Source organism: Ruditapes philippinarum, unplaced genomic scaffold, assembly GCF_026571515.1.
Source record: "Ruditapes philippinarum isolate M1 unplaced genomic scaffold, ASM2657151v2 ctg900_1_1_1_1, whole genome shotgun sequence".
NCBI classification, from domain to species: domain Eukaryota; kingdom Metazoa; phylum Mollusca; class Bivalvia; order Venerida; family Veneridae; genus Ruditapes; species Ruditapes philippinarum.
Genome location: NW_026861770.1, coordinates 123,217 through 140,982, shown reverse-complemented (window position 1 = coordinate 140,982; position 17,766 = coordinate 123,217). Strand labels below are relative to the sequence as shown.

The 17,766-nt window shown below is 33.8% G+C and overlaps 1 protein-coding gene across 2 annotated transcripts in view; it reads right to left on the bottom strand.

Annotated features, from left to right (window-relative positions):
* Positions 1-1,472: 1,472 nt before the first annotated feature.
* LOC132716760 (translation initiation factor eIF-2B subunit delta-like) overlaps positions 1,473-17,766 on the bottom strand; it is a 32,555-nt gene continuing 16,261 nt past the window's right edge. For both annotated transcript variants that reach the window (XM_060700094.1, XM_060700095.1), the window contains exons 2-12: positions 16,337-16,534; positions 12,648-12,772; positions 11,934-12,178; positions 11,179-11,293; positions 10,181-10,257; positions 8,328-8,430; positions 7,044-7,171; positions 6,333-6,424; positions 5,572-5,657; positions 3,305-3,485; positions 1,473-2,509 (exon numbers count right to left, since the gene is read on the bottom strand). In XM_060700094.1, coding sequence (XP_060556077.1) covers positions 2,301-2,509; positions 3,305-3,485; positions 5,572-5,657; positions 6,333-6,424; positions 7,044-7,171; positions 8,328-8,430; positions 10,181-10,257; positions 11,179-11,293; positions 11,934-12,178; positions 12,648-12,772; positions 16,337-16,532 — 1,557 coding nt within the window. In that variant the 5' untranslated portion in view covers positions 16,533-16,534 and the 3' untranslated portion in view covers positions 1,473-2,300. The remainder of the gene's footprint in view (positions 2,510-3,304; positions 3,486-5,571; positions 5,658-6,332; positions 6,425-7,043; positions 7,172-8,327; positions 8,431-10,180; positions 10,258-11,178; positions 11,294-11,933; positions 12,179-12,647; positions 12,773-16,336; positions 16,535-17,766) is intronic.

The following is a 17,766-nucleotide window of genomic DNA, read 5'->3' as shown; positions in this document are numbered from 1 at the left end:
ATATGCACTCTAACCGGCTTAGTGCTCCGCCCATTTTTTCCGCCCAACACACTGCGTGACGTCACATGATAGCCTAAATGTGTATAACCATATTTGGAAGAGGTAGCGGTACACATTTTCGGGTTACGTATTTTGCATAGCTTATTCCCGCATTCTGCATAGCTTATTCCCGCATTCTGTCTAGGTAAATCAGACAATATCACGGTGCATATCCATATCGGTACCCTCTTTGCGAAATATTCTCAAACGGTACCCTCTTTGAACATGCACAGGTCATTCTCTGCAAAAAACAAACCAGCGATGGATAACAATGCAGTAAAGTTTCATTGTAATAAGGAAAGGAGGTATGACACGTAGAAAAGATGTATACCACGGAACACTAGAATGTTTTATTTATGTGCTGAATTGTCATGTGCCCGATTTCCATGTACTGCAACTTCACAATAAGCTACAAAAAGTCGACATGTCTTGCCTCGCCCGTCACCTCGACATATTTTTCGGGCTGAAATGAACCTGTGGCTTGATTATATATGCATCATACATATTTATTATGTTCATATACATGTCATCTTCGGACAAATGGCAGTATATTGTCAAAAATAAAATTTAATGTAAAATTCATAAAAACACCCTACTTTCGGTTTTGCAGCGACACAGGCTGTAATATTTACATAAAAAGTAAGAAATATTACATACATACTTTGTTGGAATAAAGTTTTTATTTGGAATCTATAAAATGATACTGGTTCCGTAAGTAATAAAACATTTTTTACTGTTATTTTGCCTGTTTTCATTTCAATGAACCTCTTTTTTTTAATTATATGCCATAGTGACGATATACATGTGCGTGTACGGAAAAAACATGATGCATAAATATTGATTAGTAGGAGTAAACTTCAAGATCTCTGCACATGCGTATATTTCACTTTAGCGCTCTTCGAAACTTAGCTCCGCCCACTTGCGTTTTATAATATAAAATGTCCAGTTTAAATAGAATCTGTTCTATTAAGATTTGAAACCTGAAAATTTGAAAAATCCTCGTTGGTGATTGGCTTAAAAAAATTGGCGAGCACTAATTACATTTTAGAATTCTTGTTGATTGTGGTTAACTTATTGTATAAACAGGGAAATGGATACTGATAGAAAGTCACATTCATTTATTTAGGTTTCATTTTGTGGTGACAGGATGTGTTTTTATTTTTGCCCAGGGCTAGCACTGGCAGATTTTTTCTTTGAGCCAATTTTAAAATACTAATTCACTGTAATTATACTAATTGCCAACAGAGCAGAAGAAGCAACAGATAGTTCAATTATGTGGCAAATGTGATTTCTTTTTGAAACTGTAACAAGATACCAAAAATAAAAACGTATCTGATTAATGGACATGATTGCATTTCTGATGCATACCGGTAATGGGCCTTTAATGTTAAAAATATGGTTCTTGGACCGGAATTGAAAATAAACAAATAAAATTTTAGTTCGTTTTTCTTTACTACTTTTGCGACATTGGATAAACGATAGCCAGCTTTTGAATTTGATTTTACAGTAAACTCTGTATATAACCATATTCAGGGGACTGTCAAATTTAAATTGTTATATCCAGATATCGTTATATACCAGAGACAACCAGTTTGAAAACAAGAGTCGGCACCACAACAACATCATCCTTATAAACTGTACATCATTATAAGAGATATTGCTACAATAAGTGCGGTTGACTGTATAATAAATCTGCAGTTCAACAACAGATAATAGAATATTAACTAAGATTTTCACTAGATGATGTGTATCAAAAAAAGAATTATTATATCATTTTCCTTTCTTTTCAAACACTTGTTTTTCAACTTTTTTCCCTCATAAATCCAATGGTTTGAAGAAACAGCTATCATTATGCAAATTTTATATCTGTATTTTTATACAAAGTTAATTCACAAATATTTTATCATAATTGTTATCATAATATCACTGTATGACTGTCACTTCAGAATTACACCATTATTAGAAGTGTCACAAAGAATTTTACACAGCAAAATTTGTGTCACTTTGTTAATGTTTATTTCAATAATATTTAGAATTCATACCCTGTGTCACAAGATTTTTTTTTTTACATATTAAGAACTTAAACTCACAGCCTGCTTCTGGAATTAATTTTCATTTAGCATTTAATGTCACAAATTATGTCATTTTATATTTAGCACTTAATAAAAGTTCCGCAACCTGTGTCACAACTGATCTTTTTTTATTACAACACTGATTTATTTTCGCATATTTTAAATTTCGGATATATCTTGCACCTTTATTTAAGTTTCATTTGTCTCGGCCTGCCTCATTCTGAGAACCACGGGAACCGACGTGCAGGGAATCATTCCGAGCTCTGTGATCACCATGGAGACAAACTCGGGTGGGGTAAAGTCAAACACGAGATTAAGCAATGTCAATGAATTATAATCTCTCCAGTCCCACAGATACGGCGCTGATTTCCCAATATCAACAATGTCATCTGGATCACCTAATAACAATACAGAAAATTTGGTTATATTCAGAGACAATATTTTCAGTAATTTCAAAATCACTTTGGTCTTTGGTATATAAATGAAAACCATGATATTTTAAATGACCAATTAATGTTTTAAATCCATTCAAATACACATTGGTAATATCAGTTATATTAAATAGAAGATAAACTCGCATGAAAAATATTGTTTTAAAAATACACCAAGTGAAATACTAGGTTTCTTCTGAAAATAAACAAGTTGAAGATCAAGGTTTGTTTGTATTTTTTCATTCTATTTTTCTTTTACGTACGTTTGGTTATATAGGTCCTATAACAATTTAATAATGATGTATTCATCCAAAAGTAATGAAATAAACATAAATAGCCTCGGCAGTGTCATACCGAATTCATGTGTTAAAGTCATATTTGTACACTGATACTAAAAAGATATGTCAACATCCGATGAAAACTGTATATTGTTCCCTTAGTGCAATAACTGGTTAACTCCTATTAGATTTAGAAGAACTTAATCCATTACTGCACTAAGGCGACAATATACGTTTGGGTGCATTATTTCAGACATGAGCAGGCATCAGACCTGAACCACCGACCTTCCTTATACTTGCTGAAAAACTTCCTTTTTCCTCTAAGAACCCAAATTTTACTGGCATGTTATAAAACCTCAAGTGGTAAGGTGCAAATTTTATGTAAACACATGGAGGCCGCATTATAACTCATATAAGAGATTATTAAAACAAAAACGTCTCTTAAAACACAATGACTTCTTAAAACACAAAATTTGATACATACCTAATTCATTAAATACAAAAGAGTCTGTCTGTACTCGTTCACAGAATTTGTACGTCTCACAACATACCAGTACTGGTACATTACTGGCCTTAGCTATCAGTGATACTAGACCACTACCAACTCTCGACATCACAAAACCATTGGCCAGTAGACCATGAGCACCAAGGAAAACTTTGGTTGCCTAATAAAATAATATTTTTTCTAATTGTTAAATCTGAGAATTTTTCATATGTTAAAGGGACTCCATTCAGGTTTTATTTAACATGCCAGGACAGAAAATAATTTTTTGTTTTTTGGCTATAGTACCTCAGTGGAGTTCCTTTAAGTTATAAGTAACATTCAAACAATATAAAGTTCTTTACCTCACCTTTTTCATCACATTTTTTTTAAACCTTTGGTCTGAATTTACAAACATATCAACTATACATCTTTTGACACAAAAATGCCTTAGACAGCATGATAAGTACTTCAAAACATAATAAAGCCAAGTAAAAATGGGTGAATTAATGTAAATAGAAGTAATTGGCAGACTCTCCTTAATAATGAATAAATACTTCAAGTTTGAAGAGAATATCATTGAAAGCTTTTTAACTTGAATGTGAACCACGGAACAAATTCTAAGTTAACAAGAGCCCGGTTTGAGCCGGGTGATGCTCCCCGAACAGGAAAGTACACCTCTTGTAGTTTCAGAGTTATGTCCCTGGAAAAAGTTCAAAGTGCAATAATTCCAAAATTAGAAAAGGCAGGGTTACTGTTCTTTCCACTGCACTTCTAATCACTGTTATCTATCAACTTACAAAGTTTCTTGTTGATATCTCTTATGATTTCCGAGTTATGTTCCGGACAACTTCAAAAAGTAAAAATAAACAAATGGCAATAACTCCAGAATTAGGCAAGGCAGAGTTATGATTCTCGTGCACTGCACATCTACCTATTGAGATACATCTACCTACAAAGTTTCATCTTGATATCTCTTATAGTTTAACAGCTATGTCCTGTACAAGATTTTTCTAAAAGGGGAGATAATTCAAAAATGAGGTTTAACAGAGTTATGGTTTTTTTTAACTGCACTTCTACTCAATGAGATCTATCTACCTACAATGTTTCATCTTGATATCTCTTATAATTTTAGAGTTATGTTCCGGACAAGTTCAGTGTTAAAATTAACAAAAGGCAATAACTCCAAAATTAGGACAAAAAGTTATTGTTCTTATGCACTGCACATCTACCCATTGAGATCTATGCACCTACAAAGTTTCATGTGGATATCTCTTATAGTTTTAGAGTTATGCCCCGGACAAGATTTTTCTATAAGGGGAGATAATTAAAAAATGAGGCTTAACAGAGTTATGGTTCTTTTGCACTGCACTTCTACTCAATGAGATCTATCAACCTACAATGTTTCATCTTGATATTTCTTATAGTTTTAGAGTTATGTTCCAGACAAAGTTCAAAGTGTTGAAATTAACAAAGGGCAATAACTCCAAAATTAGGACAAAAAGAGTTATTCTTCTTATTCACTGTACATCTACCCATTGAGATCTATTCACCTACAAAGTTTCATGTTGATATCTCTTATAGTTTTAGAGTTATGCCCCGGACAAGATTTTTCTTTAAGGGGAGATAATTCAAAAACCGGGCAAAATAGAGTTATGGTTCTTTGACACTGCACTCCCCCTCAATGCTCTCTACCACTGTACAAGTTTAAACAAATTATCTCCAAGGGTTTTCAAGTTATGCTCCGGACAAGAAAACGGACGGACAGACAGACGGACAGACGGACAAGGCGCCGACTATATGCTCCCCCGAAATTTTTTGGGGAGCATAAAAATGCAATGTTAGAATTATTCACCATTTTCACATGATGACAGTGAACAAGTATACAAACTTTGAAGACATCAGATAATTTCTGAGAAAATTCTAATGAAAAAAGTAACCAAAGTCAACGAGAGGTTTATGACAATAGCTCCACTTTTTCTGTTAAAAATTTCGATTAATAATCAGACATGACAGCAACATACAATTAGTGATTCAGATATTAACACTTAGCCTGCTAAATTTGTGTAATAGATCTGACTTGTTGTTAATTTGAAAAATTCCATTCAATGTTTAAGGGATTTCAATATCAAAATACAAAAACTGAGCTTCCTACAGTAAAAAGCCTGGTCAGACTACACGGACAAGCAAGCTGGTCTGATTCTATACTGGTGTGGAAAAGGTTAATCACTTTTCATTCAAGCATGGTACGTGTTAAAGTAAGTCCTTACCTCAGACATGACATAAGAGACAGCATTTATAAGAACATATGAACATTTAATTCCTTCTTTCACCAATCTTCGCAAACATTCTTTACCTGAAACAAAATTATATTAATTACATTGAAGCAGCTGGCATGCTTCCAAGTTTGTATAAACTTTTATGAAAACCTAAAAAAATGATCTGTTGAGTAAAACTGTTGTCAACTGTACAAATTAAGAGATTTAACTTAGCCTTAATGCTTCCTATCTACAGAAATGACTCATAACATGTCAATAAACAGAAACTTATTTTACCCTTAAGAAAAGGGACATAACTCTGTAAAAAGATATGGGACTTGTGCCCTACATGACAGATAATCACAGATAACAAGTGTGTGAAGTTACAACCTATTTAGTAGTTTTGAATATACTAATTTGCACACCAAAACTAACAAAATGAGACAGTGATTGCAACACTGGGGCAAGTACAACAGCCCTCTCTATTGCTTGAATAGTCAAGCTAAAAAATGCTTGATTTTTATCATTGAATGTTGTCTGTACCCTGAATTGTTGAAAACACTGTGACCATATCAAGTAACTTGAATTGTTCTGATAACCTATACTATAAGTAAAATAGTCCTTTGAGAATATTGTGTATTAATCCACACTTTAAATGACTTAACTACAATGTCTTATACATGCATGCATACATTTAATATATAAAGGATAGCTTTATTTATCTAACGAAGTTAATTGTAAAGCATGAAATAACAACATTTTTCATGAATTACCCTCCATTTTAGGTCGACTGTCAGCAACTATCACCCTGAATTGTTTCCCTTGTTTATGCGCATCACATAGTATTCTTCTTACTAATGATGAACTGAAAGAAATAACATGGAAATTATATGAAATAAACTGGTTGTGAAAAATGAGGCCAAACATTAATTATTATGAGTTACTAAAGACAAGCAAGAAAAGAAGTATTTGTACACATATTAGATCTAGCATTTATTTGCAACGTTACAGTATTTCAGTTCCAGGTTTAACTTTTCATTCATTTTTTCCCCCTAACCCACTGAACTGCTGAAATGGACTTGCCCGCTTTGAATTTGGGTGGTGGTCCATTTGACACCTTATTTATACACATATTAGATCTAGCATTTATTTGCAATGTTACAGTATTTCAGTTCCAGGTTTAACTTTTCATTCATTTTTTTCCCCTAACCCACTGAACTGCTGAAATGGACTTGCCCGCTTTGAATTTGGGTGGTGGTCCATTTGAATTTTAAGGGGGTTTCATTAACAAAATACAAAAATTGAGCTGCTAGAAGTATAAAGCCTGGTCAGACTCTATGGAGGTTCATTCTCCATTGGTGGCAATGGCTAATCACTACCAGTTTCAGTAGGTACAGTGTAGGTACAGGGTTAAGGAAAAACCGTTATAACTGACACAAATCCTGAAACAATACACCAATTAAACAGTATAATCTTCAACAAACCATGAATAGACTAGAATGACATCCCCGTCAGATATTTTAGACGAAGCTTCTGTAGAAATGGCTTGGGCTGCCAGTATGATTCTCTCCCTTAGAAAATCATCTATCACATCATACAGCTGCTGCTTAGCCTGTAAAACAACAACAAAATATGATACTAATTAGGTCAAAAATATTTGAGCCTCGTCACGACAAAACCAACATAGTGCATTTGCGACCAACATGGATCCAGACCAGCCTGCACATCCGCGCAGTCTGATCAGGATCCATGATGTTGGCTAACCAACTCTATTACAAGTAGAGAAACTGATAGCGAACAGCATGAATCCTGATCAGACTGCGCAGGCTGGTTTGGATCCCAGCTGGTTGCAAACGCATTACGTTGGTTTTGTCATGACGCGGCTCCTTTGTTGAAGCCCAATTGTGAAGCAAGCACCTCTATAGTGATATTTTGTCAGGCATATTAGTAACATAAAGAAGGTATTCCAAAAGGAATATATTAATTCAAAATACAACTTTCTAAAAAAACAGAATTGTACCTTTCTAAAATTCAATGCATTTTAAATTTTTAAAGGTTTGATAAGTAATGTTATGAAACAAACCTTATTTCTTATTTATCAGGGGGGTCAAAGCATAACATTCAAACATTAAAGGGACCTCTCTCAGGTTTTTTGACATGACAGAAAATATTTTTGCTGAGGTTTGTGTTTCCCTTGATGTAGGTCTGAGTGGACAAATAACTTATGTGCAAATTGTCAGATCATTCTTTCAGTCCATTTTTCAGAATCCTCAATTTTATTGTACAAAATGACCCAAAAATGGGTCAAAGCCAGAAATGGCCAGGTTACATTTGTATACCAAATATCATGATGCTGTGATGTTTACCATTAAACATTAATATCACCATTAATGTCAAAAATTTGTCGGAAATTTAACTAAGTTGGTAAACAGGAAGTGGAATAGCGACAGACCTGAAATTGAATATTACGGTATGGGACCAAGTGTAAATGCTGTATACCAAACATCAAGAGGCTGTGATAATTAGTTGCTAAGAAAACTGTTACGAAAACATTACAAAGCTTTTCACTCAAATTGGGTCAAGAATTACACACATAAAAAAAAACTGATTTTCATTTAATTCTGTACATACATGTATTTCTTTACTTCCTTTTGCATAATTTTCAATTTTGTAAGCTTCACTTGATCTATATAAGAATTTTTAAATTTTATGTTTTCAGGATTTTTGACCTCAGTGGAGCTCCTTTAAGAGTATTCATATAAATTTACCTCTCTATCAGTCAGAGTACCAGATGTGTGTGCTATATGCCACTTTACATACTTGATAGCATTTCCCATACTCACAGACAGTGGGCGACACTGGTTAAGGAAACTGAAATATCAATCCATATGTCACATAACAATAATCCATATGTCACATAACATTGATCCATATGTCACATAACATTGATCCATATGTCACATAACATTAATTCATATGTCACATAACATTAATTCATATGTCACATAACATTAATCCATATGTCACATAACATTAATTCATATGTCACATAACATTAATCCATATGTCACATAACATTAATCCATATGTCACATAACATTAATCCATATGTCACATAACATTAATTCATATGTCACATAACATGTATTCATATGTCACATAACATTTATTCATATGTCACATAACATTAATTCATATGTCACATAACATTAATTCATATGTCACATAACATTAATCCATGTCACATAACATTAATCCATGTCACATAACATTAATTCATATGTCACATAACATTAATTCATATGTAACATAACATTAATTCTTATGTCACATAACATTAATTCATATGTCACATAACATTTATTCATATGTCACATAACATTAATCCATGTCACATAACATTAATTCATATGTCACACAACATTTATCCATATGTCACATAACATTAATCCATATGTCACATAACAACATCAATCCATATGTCACATAACAACATCAATCTATATGTCACATAACAACATCACTTATTGACCTGATGATATTACCAAATGGTCCCTTACATGTGCATAGGCTACTGATGTTTAGTGTTTACATATATTTATCATGTACCCGTGCCGATTTTGCGACTCCGTAAATATGGTATTTGCACCACTACGTCTTTTGCATTATATAAACATAACGTCAAGACACACTAAATGTTAGTCAATGAAAAATGGTTCTCTTTTACTTTAAACAATCTTTGTTTTTGGTATGTGAAATAAAGAATATTAAATTTGTGTAAGTTTAATACTACATTTATTGAACTCCTTCAATAAAATAATATTATGCTTGCCAGAGGCTTGCATAATACTTTATTCAACTTGTTCAATAAATTTAGTATTAAACTTACACTCATTCAATGTCCTCTATATATATACACTGTATATGTAATGTTTGAGATGTTTATCTTAAATATTGATTATATTTGTATAATAAAATGAATATTAAATCTCATTGCAGGTGATAGACAAAATGTTAACTACAATTATCATTAACCAAATTTAAGAAATGTGAAATGAGTTTCTTAAGCTTATTTTAGGCCAAATTTAAGAAATGGCAATTTAGTTTTCTTATTAAGCTTAATCTATGCAAAATAAAAGAGAATCAAATTCATTTTTCCTACTCAAAGCCATGGACGTCATGCCTTTTCCTTTCATTATTATTTTCAATATGTGAAAAATTACATGTAAACTTTTGTTAAAGAAGGTTATATAAAGTATGTGATATAAATTATAAATTATATTTCACAGATAACATTGTATTTTCAATGGTTGGTTGGGTTTCATATCGTACCAACACTATAAAGATCATAATATTGCAACTTTCAAGCTTTTACTGATGGAGGTAGTTGTCAGGTTCCCCTCCAAGCATCATTCCATGCACAAGCAGGCACCTGAGTAGAACCACTCACATGAAAGAATCTAAAAGTCCCTTGCTGGATTAAAACCCACAGCAGTGAGAAGCTAATGGTTTGAAGTCAACACCACTTTACCACTTGGCCAAAGATACCCCTCCATATAATGATAAAGACTAAATAACAATAAAGAGTATAAGATAATAAGTATAATGATAAAGGGCGTACCTTATGTATGGTTTGATTTTAGTTCCCAGATCTCTACACAGCTCTTCTTTTGGAGGTGTACTATAGTCATTTATAACCTAAGAAAACGAAACAAAACATCATAGGTTCAGTTAAAACAAGATTTATTTGAAGAAAGTTTTCATCTTATTGGAACAACTCTAAAGTCGGCTTCCTGGAACAAACAAGTACTGGTTACATAATTATGAAGCAGCCATTGGGTTTAAACCCATTGGCCTGGGGTTAAGTAAATAATCTTGATAGCAAAGAAAAATTATCAGAAACTTGTAATTTATCAAGTATTTTACAAATAGACTTGAGGGGCTCTATACTGGTTACAAAGGCTCATTACTACCTGGATCAAGCAGGTTACAGAACATTTTCACCCTATCATCAGAAGCCATATATAAGGCCCAATTCCCAAACCAAATTAGCCTAGCCTTCCAGTTAGCTCAATAGGTAGAGTGTTGGACTGTGAATCGGGTGACCTAGGTTTCCGTACGGCGAAGGTCACTTTCGTTGTGATTGATCATGAAATCCTTTCTATGATAATTTACACTGTACCTCTGCTCTGGCATGTACAGAAATTTCAGTTCCTTGCCAAAGTGAAGGCAACTAGTACTGGTAAACTGCTTGACAGCCTGCCTAGGAACAATGCGGTGGTTGAACTGGTGAATTCAATGTGGCTTACTGTCGTGATCCGGAATGAAAACTACCAACACCACCACCACCACACCAAAATAGCCTCTTCACAACTCCAAAAACAAATTCCAAACAGCAGCCTCAGTTTTGAGAATAACTAATTGTTTACTTTTTTTAGAGAGAAGTGACAGATTATATGCACATAAACATGTTAAAAATCTAAAAAGTCATGAATATGGTAGATTTTCAACTTTTCAAATTTCCAAAGATGTCAAATAATTTTTCCAAATTTATGCAGAATATTCCTCAAAATAGCTGGAAAAGGCGCTGGCTTAAGTGTTAAAGACAGAGGAACTAACCATTTTGAGAGCTGCTAAGAGAGCTATACATCTTGCATTTGATCCACTGATAACTCCCTCAGCATACTGTAGACCTAAACGTATAATTGCTGGATGAATTCCCCCACTTGAAAATCTGTCAAAAGAAAATAACTTTTACTACAATACATCTTTGTCTAGCCTCAGTTTTACAGAATCACATACATGTATATGAACTGGATTCATAACATTTTTAGTTAATCATGCAATTTTGCAATGCAAGACTTGTTTTACAAAAAATTGTCAAAGAGATTGTCTTTAGTTTAAACAAAGGTCTGTATATTAAATACTAGCAAAAGTTTAAAGATATATGTTGAAGATACTGCACGTTTGTATTGTCAATTTTCATTGAGGTAATCAAGACATCTATATAAACTATATACATGTTGATTTATAAATCAAAATACTTTTTTTCTCAAATAAAGGAAGTTTCCTGTATGATGAATTTTCATTTAATTTAATTTCTGATTCTTGGCTGTATATAAAGGGCTGTTTGTAATATAACCTTCATGACGTAGGTTAAATATACAAACAACCATTTATGTCACCAGTCAAAAATGTTTTCAACAAATAATATACAATGTAGGTATCTAATATAAACTAATCAAATAAATCGGAGTCTTAACTTAACATAAAAGTTAGATACTTAATTATTTTTATTTTAAGAGTATCATGTGTTTAACATTAGTTTCAATATATTCAGTTTAAACACATGAAAAATTTAAAAAAAAACCTACTGTAGTGACTGTGTAAGAGAAACTTCCCTTTCATACTGCTGTAGATGATTAAACAGGCGGACTTTCCTCTGTGCCGACGTTCTTTTTGGAATTTGTTGTTTCTCAAGCTTTTTTGCAACACGTTTCTGTGTTTCTGGAACATCTGCCTTAACATTGTCTGGTACACGCACAGCTTGCTCTTTCTTCTGGGCAGCAGCTGTGGTCTTCTCATCTTTGGCTTTATTCTTTGCTGCCCTTTGTGCTTCCTTAAAAGGTAAAACTTTAATTACTATAGGTAGAGGCAGTGGTTGAACTGTGCTCCGGAATATTCAGAGTGGCTTATGGTCATCATCTAGTTGATATTCAGTGAACTATAAAAACTACCACCAGTACAGATAGTTCAATATAGAATGAAACCTCTAGTACTCATACATATAGAACTTTTCGCAATATATAAACATAATTCCAAGTGGCCAATTGTAAGGGTATATGGTAATATAACCCAGGGCACTCATTTTACCAAAGGTCAGCACAATTGGCCTTGAAAATTAAACAATTTGTAACAGACTATCACACCCTATCAATGCAAAATTACTTTTTATCTATCTACCCTATAGTTCTTGCTTTGTACTGCACAACATACCACAATAGTTTCAAGTACAGAAAATATCTGAAATAAAAGCAGCCTGGTGTTTTGCAGGACCTCCAGGGACTTAAATAAGGAGAATACAGTACCTGTTTTTCTCTTCTCATAGCTTTAAGTTGAGCTTTACTAAGTTGTTGACTGCCATCACCACTGCTAGCCACACTTCCTTCCTTTGATTCATTACCTTGCTTAGATTCAATACCCTGCTTAGCTCCTTTTAAACAATAAAACATATACATTTAAAAACATCACATTTAAAAACAAGAACGTGTTTGTTAAACACAAATGCCCCCGGCTCAGATTCTTGTCAGTAGCAATATTTCAAAAAATGTTTACCCATTCACTCAGTTAAGGACAGAAAAATTGCCAAAAAATTGTAAAACACAAGTAATATAGCTAATGACAAAGTCATAGCATTTTGTAATTGTGAAAAATATAAGTTGCCAAGTCATTGCTCTGACTTGTGAAGATGAAAAATATTCAACTTAATGCATGTTATCTTCCTACAGAATATGAAATACATCTGTCATTAAATAAAGGCTGTATGGGCAAAAGTGTAAAAATCTATTTTTAGCACTCAGGTGACCTTAACCAAACTGACCCCTAACTCTATCCAAAAGAAGAATACCATGTAAGTTATCTTCCTACCAAATATGAAATACATCTGTCAATAAATAAAAGCTGTATGGGCAAAAGTGTAAAAATCTATTTTTAGCACTGGTGACCTTGACCCAACTGACCCCTTACTCCATCCAAAGGAAGAATACCATGCAAGTTATCTTCCTACCAAATACGAAATACATCTGTCAATAAATAAAAGCTGTATGGGCAAAAGTGTAAAAATCTATTTTTAGCACAAGTGACCTTGAGCCACTGATCCCTACCCCAATCAAAACTAGACCTATCACTGAAGGTGATTAATACCCCCACCCGCAACTTGAACTTTTTGAAAAATAAGTAGTCTGAAGAAAAATTTGAACACAAACTATCAACTGTGTACACAGAAATATTTCAATTAATTGTAATCGCAACTTGGGTCTCGAAATAAGCTTGCTATACACCAAGTTTGATTACAATATCTCATTCCTAACTCTAGTTATTGTCCAGAAACCATTTTTCTATTTTTAGTAACACTGTAACAGTGACCTTGACCCTAGGGGGTCCAAATGCAATACCAACCCAGGTCTTCATATCAGCTTCCTATACACCAAATTAGATTACAATATCTCATTCCAAACTCTAGTTATTGTCCGAAAACCATTTGTCTATTTTTCTTAACGGTGACCTTGACATTGACCCAAGGGGGCCCAAATGCAATACCAACCAAGGTCTTCATATAAGCTTGCTATACACCAAGTTTGATAACAATATCTCATTCCTAACTCTAGTTATTGTCCGGAAACCATTTTTCTATTTTTCTTAATGGTGACCTTGACCCCAGGGGGTCCAAATGCAATACCAACCCAGGTCTTCATATTAGCTTGCTATACACAAAGTTTGATTACAGTATCTCATTCCTAAGTCAAGTTACTGTCTGGAAACCATTTTTCTATTTTTCGTAACGGTGACCTTGACCTTGACCCCAGGGGGCCCAAATGCAATACCAACCAGGGTCTTCATAGAAGTTTGCTTATATACGCCAAGTTTGATAACAATATCTCATTCCTAACTCTAGTTATTGTCCGAAAACCATTTTTCTATTTTTCTTAATGGTGACCTTGACCTTGACCCAGGGGGTCCAAATGCAATACCAACCCAGGTCTTCATATTAGCTTGCTATACACAAAGTTTGATTACAGTATCTCATTCCTAAGTCAAGTTATTGTCTGGAAACCATTTTTCTATTTTTCGTAACGGTGACCTTGACCTTGACCCCAGGGGGCCCAAATGCAATACCAACCAGGGTCTTCATAGAAGTTTGCTTATATACGCCAAGTTTGATAACAATATCTCATTCCTAACTTTAGTTATTGTCTGGAAACCATTTTTCTATTTTTAGTAACAGTGACCTTGACCTTGACCCCAGGGGGTCCAAATGCATTACCAACCCAGGTCTTCATATAAGCTTGCTATACACCAAGTTTGATTACAGTATCTCATTCCTAATTCAAGTTATTGTCCGGAAACCATTTTTTCTATTTTTAGTAACGGTGACCTTGACCTTGACCCAAGGGGGCCCAAATGCAATACCAACCCAGGTCTTCATATAAGCTTGCTATATGTTAAGTTTGATATCAATATCTCATTCCTAACTCTAGTTATTGTCCGGAAACCATTTTTCTATTTTTAGTAACAGTGACCTTGACCCCAGGGGGTCCAAATGCAATACCAACCAGAGTTTCCACATAAGGTTGCTATATACCAAGTTTGATTACAATACCTCATTCCAAACTCTAGTTATCGTCCGGAAACCATGATGTGGACCGACCGACCGACAAGCTGACTCCTATATACCCCCCTAAACTTCGTTTGTGGGGGTATAATGATGACCATGCAAGTTATCTTCCTACCAAATATAAAATATATATCTTCCTACCAAATATAAAATATATTTGTCACTTAATAAAGGCTGTATGAGCAAATGTGTAAAAATCTATTTTTAGAACTGGTGACCTTGACCCAACTGACCACTAACTCCATCAAAGTTTATGTTTCTATCAATTATAAATAACATCTGTCTATAGAATAAGGTCAATACATCTGTAAAAATGTAAAAATCAATTTTAACATTGGTGACCTTGACATTGGTAACATTGACCTTGACCCAAATGACCCCTTACTACACCCAAAGAAGGAGGACCTCCCATGTTTGTATTAAACTAAAACATCAACTAAAATATAAAGGCTGTATGAGCAAAAATGTTTATATTTATTTTTTAAACCAGTGACCTTGACCTTGACCCTAGAGACCGCTTACTCCACAAAAAATTAGAGGACCATCAAAGGTATCCACCTACTAAATATGAAAGATATCATTAAAGAAATTAAGCAATTAGGAGAAATTTAAGATAAATCCAACTTGCCGAAATAGGTTAACCAGACAATTTTCAAAGTTAAATAACTGGGAAATATGGATGACACAGTTATATAACTTGGCAATATCATGTACTTTGTATTGATAAGTAAGTGTGGAAATTATAAAGCCATTAGTATAGATAGAACTTAAGATATTTCCAACTTGCCGTTTTAGGTTAACCATTATTCATTTTCTAAGTGCTGAAAAGGGCCATAACTTGGTAAATATGAAAGCCAGAGTTATGTAACTTGCCCAGATCATGTACTTTGTATCGATTAGTAAGTGTGTAAACTTAGAAGCCATTGGTACAGGTAGAACTTAAGAAAAATCCAACTTGCCGTTCTAGGTTAACCTCGTACGGACAGACGAACAGACGGTTCAATCACTATATGCTCGGGGGCATAAAAAGAATAGTATCTATTGAATAATATATTTTCCTTTTAAACATTTCATACATAAATACATGGGCCATTCATAATGATAAAGTTCCCAAATTGAGGCCTTTTGTTTTGTTAAAAATTCAATATACATGCACTACATAGTACATGTGTGCACTCCTAGTAGGAAATTGCTTTATATTGTTTTCAATTACATAAAAATATAAATTTTACTCTTTTATTTACATTCGCTTAAAACTGAAGAACTCTTAACCCTGGTTACGCGCTCTCGAGGCTTGACTGAAATTCAATGCAGGATTCATCATAGAGAAATAAGAAGGGATTCAATCCACAAAGCAATGATTGGAGAAAGCTGATGACTTACCTTTGGGTGTTGATTGTTGTTTTGATGCTTTTCCAACTGATTCTTCTTTATTCTTTTCAGACTTCTGTGCACTAGCCTGATTTTCTTTTTTCTTGCTCGACTCTTGAGATTTTCCTTGTGATTTCCCAGGTTTTTGTGAAGAACTTTTTTCCGGCTTCACAGCAACCGAGCCCTGATCTGCTGCCTCAGCTTCCATGCCTGAATAGGTGAAAGTAATAAGACAGATATGATAGGACATAAGCTATGGGACGGAAGTGTGCTGTAAAAAATACTGATAACTTTGCTTCATTATGAAGTGAACTTGCACTTTAGTCATAATTTTCTATGGTCATTTTCAACAAAGGGGAATAAAACTGTTACAATCTCATTATTGATTATTCTATGGGACCTCATACTAGGTAACTTTGTGTCCTATTATGAATACTCACTTTCATTTTTTAAATCCTTTTATCATATGATTCGTGAACGTAAACATTTCGTCATTAAAAGTTCCAAATCATACCTTTAAAAATGCTTTTCAGTTAAAGTTATAGGGGATTTAAGTTTGACTATCATCAAAATTATAGTAACGTCATCAGCCGTTCACCTCTTTTTAATGATAACATCAACAATGATTAACGCTGAAAGTCGTTCAAGGAAACAATTTTCAGCGCTTAGTGATACATTGGGGAAAGAAGGAGAACTTATGGTAGTCTGATGTAACCTGTATTTTCCTAAAGGAAAGAGAGGGGATGCATATGTCTAGTAAGCCTAGATTTAGTTTTAATGTAGGTGGGAAGGCTTATGGCTACTAGATTATGGTAAATTTAAAAAAAAACGTAATAAGTCTAAATCTAGTCTGAGATGCTCGAGAGAACGCCAGCCAAGATCTTTCTGTAACTGATGACTGGGGAGTAATCCTGTTTTACCCAGTGTATCGCTCATCTTTGGACCATCTCTAATTTTTGGATGTTTGATTGTGTGTAGAGGCTCTAAACAGTTGATGCATATCCTAGCTGGGGTCTTGCTAGGGATTTATAAGCTAAGTTGTTTTACTTTTTCATTTTTTGTATTAATATTTCGTTTTATGAATCCTAGGGTTTTATTTGCATAATATATAATTCTTAAGATATGTGTGTTGTAGTTTATGTCTGTGGACAAGTCAAGGCCAAGGTATTTTGAGCTAGGAAATGATGTTAAAGCTTGGCCATGAAGGAAGTACTTGTTGTTGATGACTTTTTTATTTTTAGTGATGTGAAGGACTTGATATTTTGAGGGGTTGAATTCCATGTCCCACTCCCTTTCCCAGATTTGCATCTTTTTGAGATCCTCCTGAAGGAATTGTGAGTCTTAGGACAAGTTTATAGTAATGTAAACCACAGTGTCATCAGCAAAGAGGCAAATCTGAGACTTGGAGACAGAAGATGAAAGTTCATTCATGTAGATCAGAA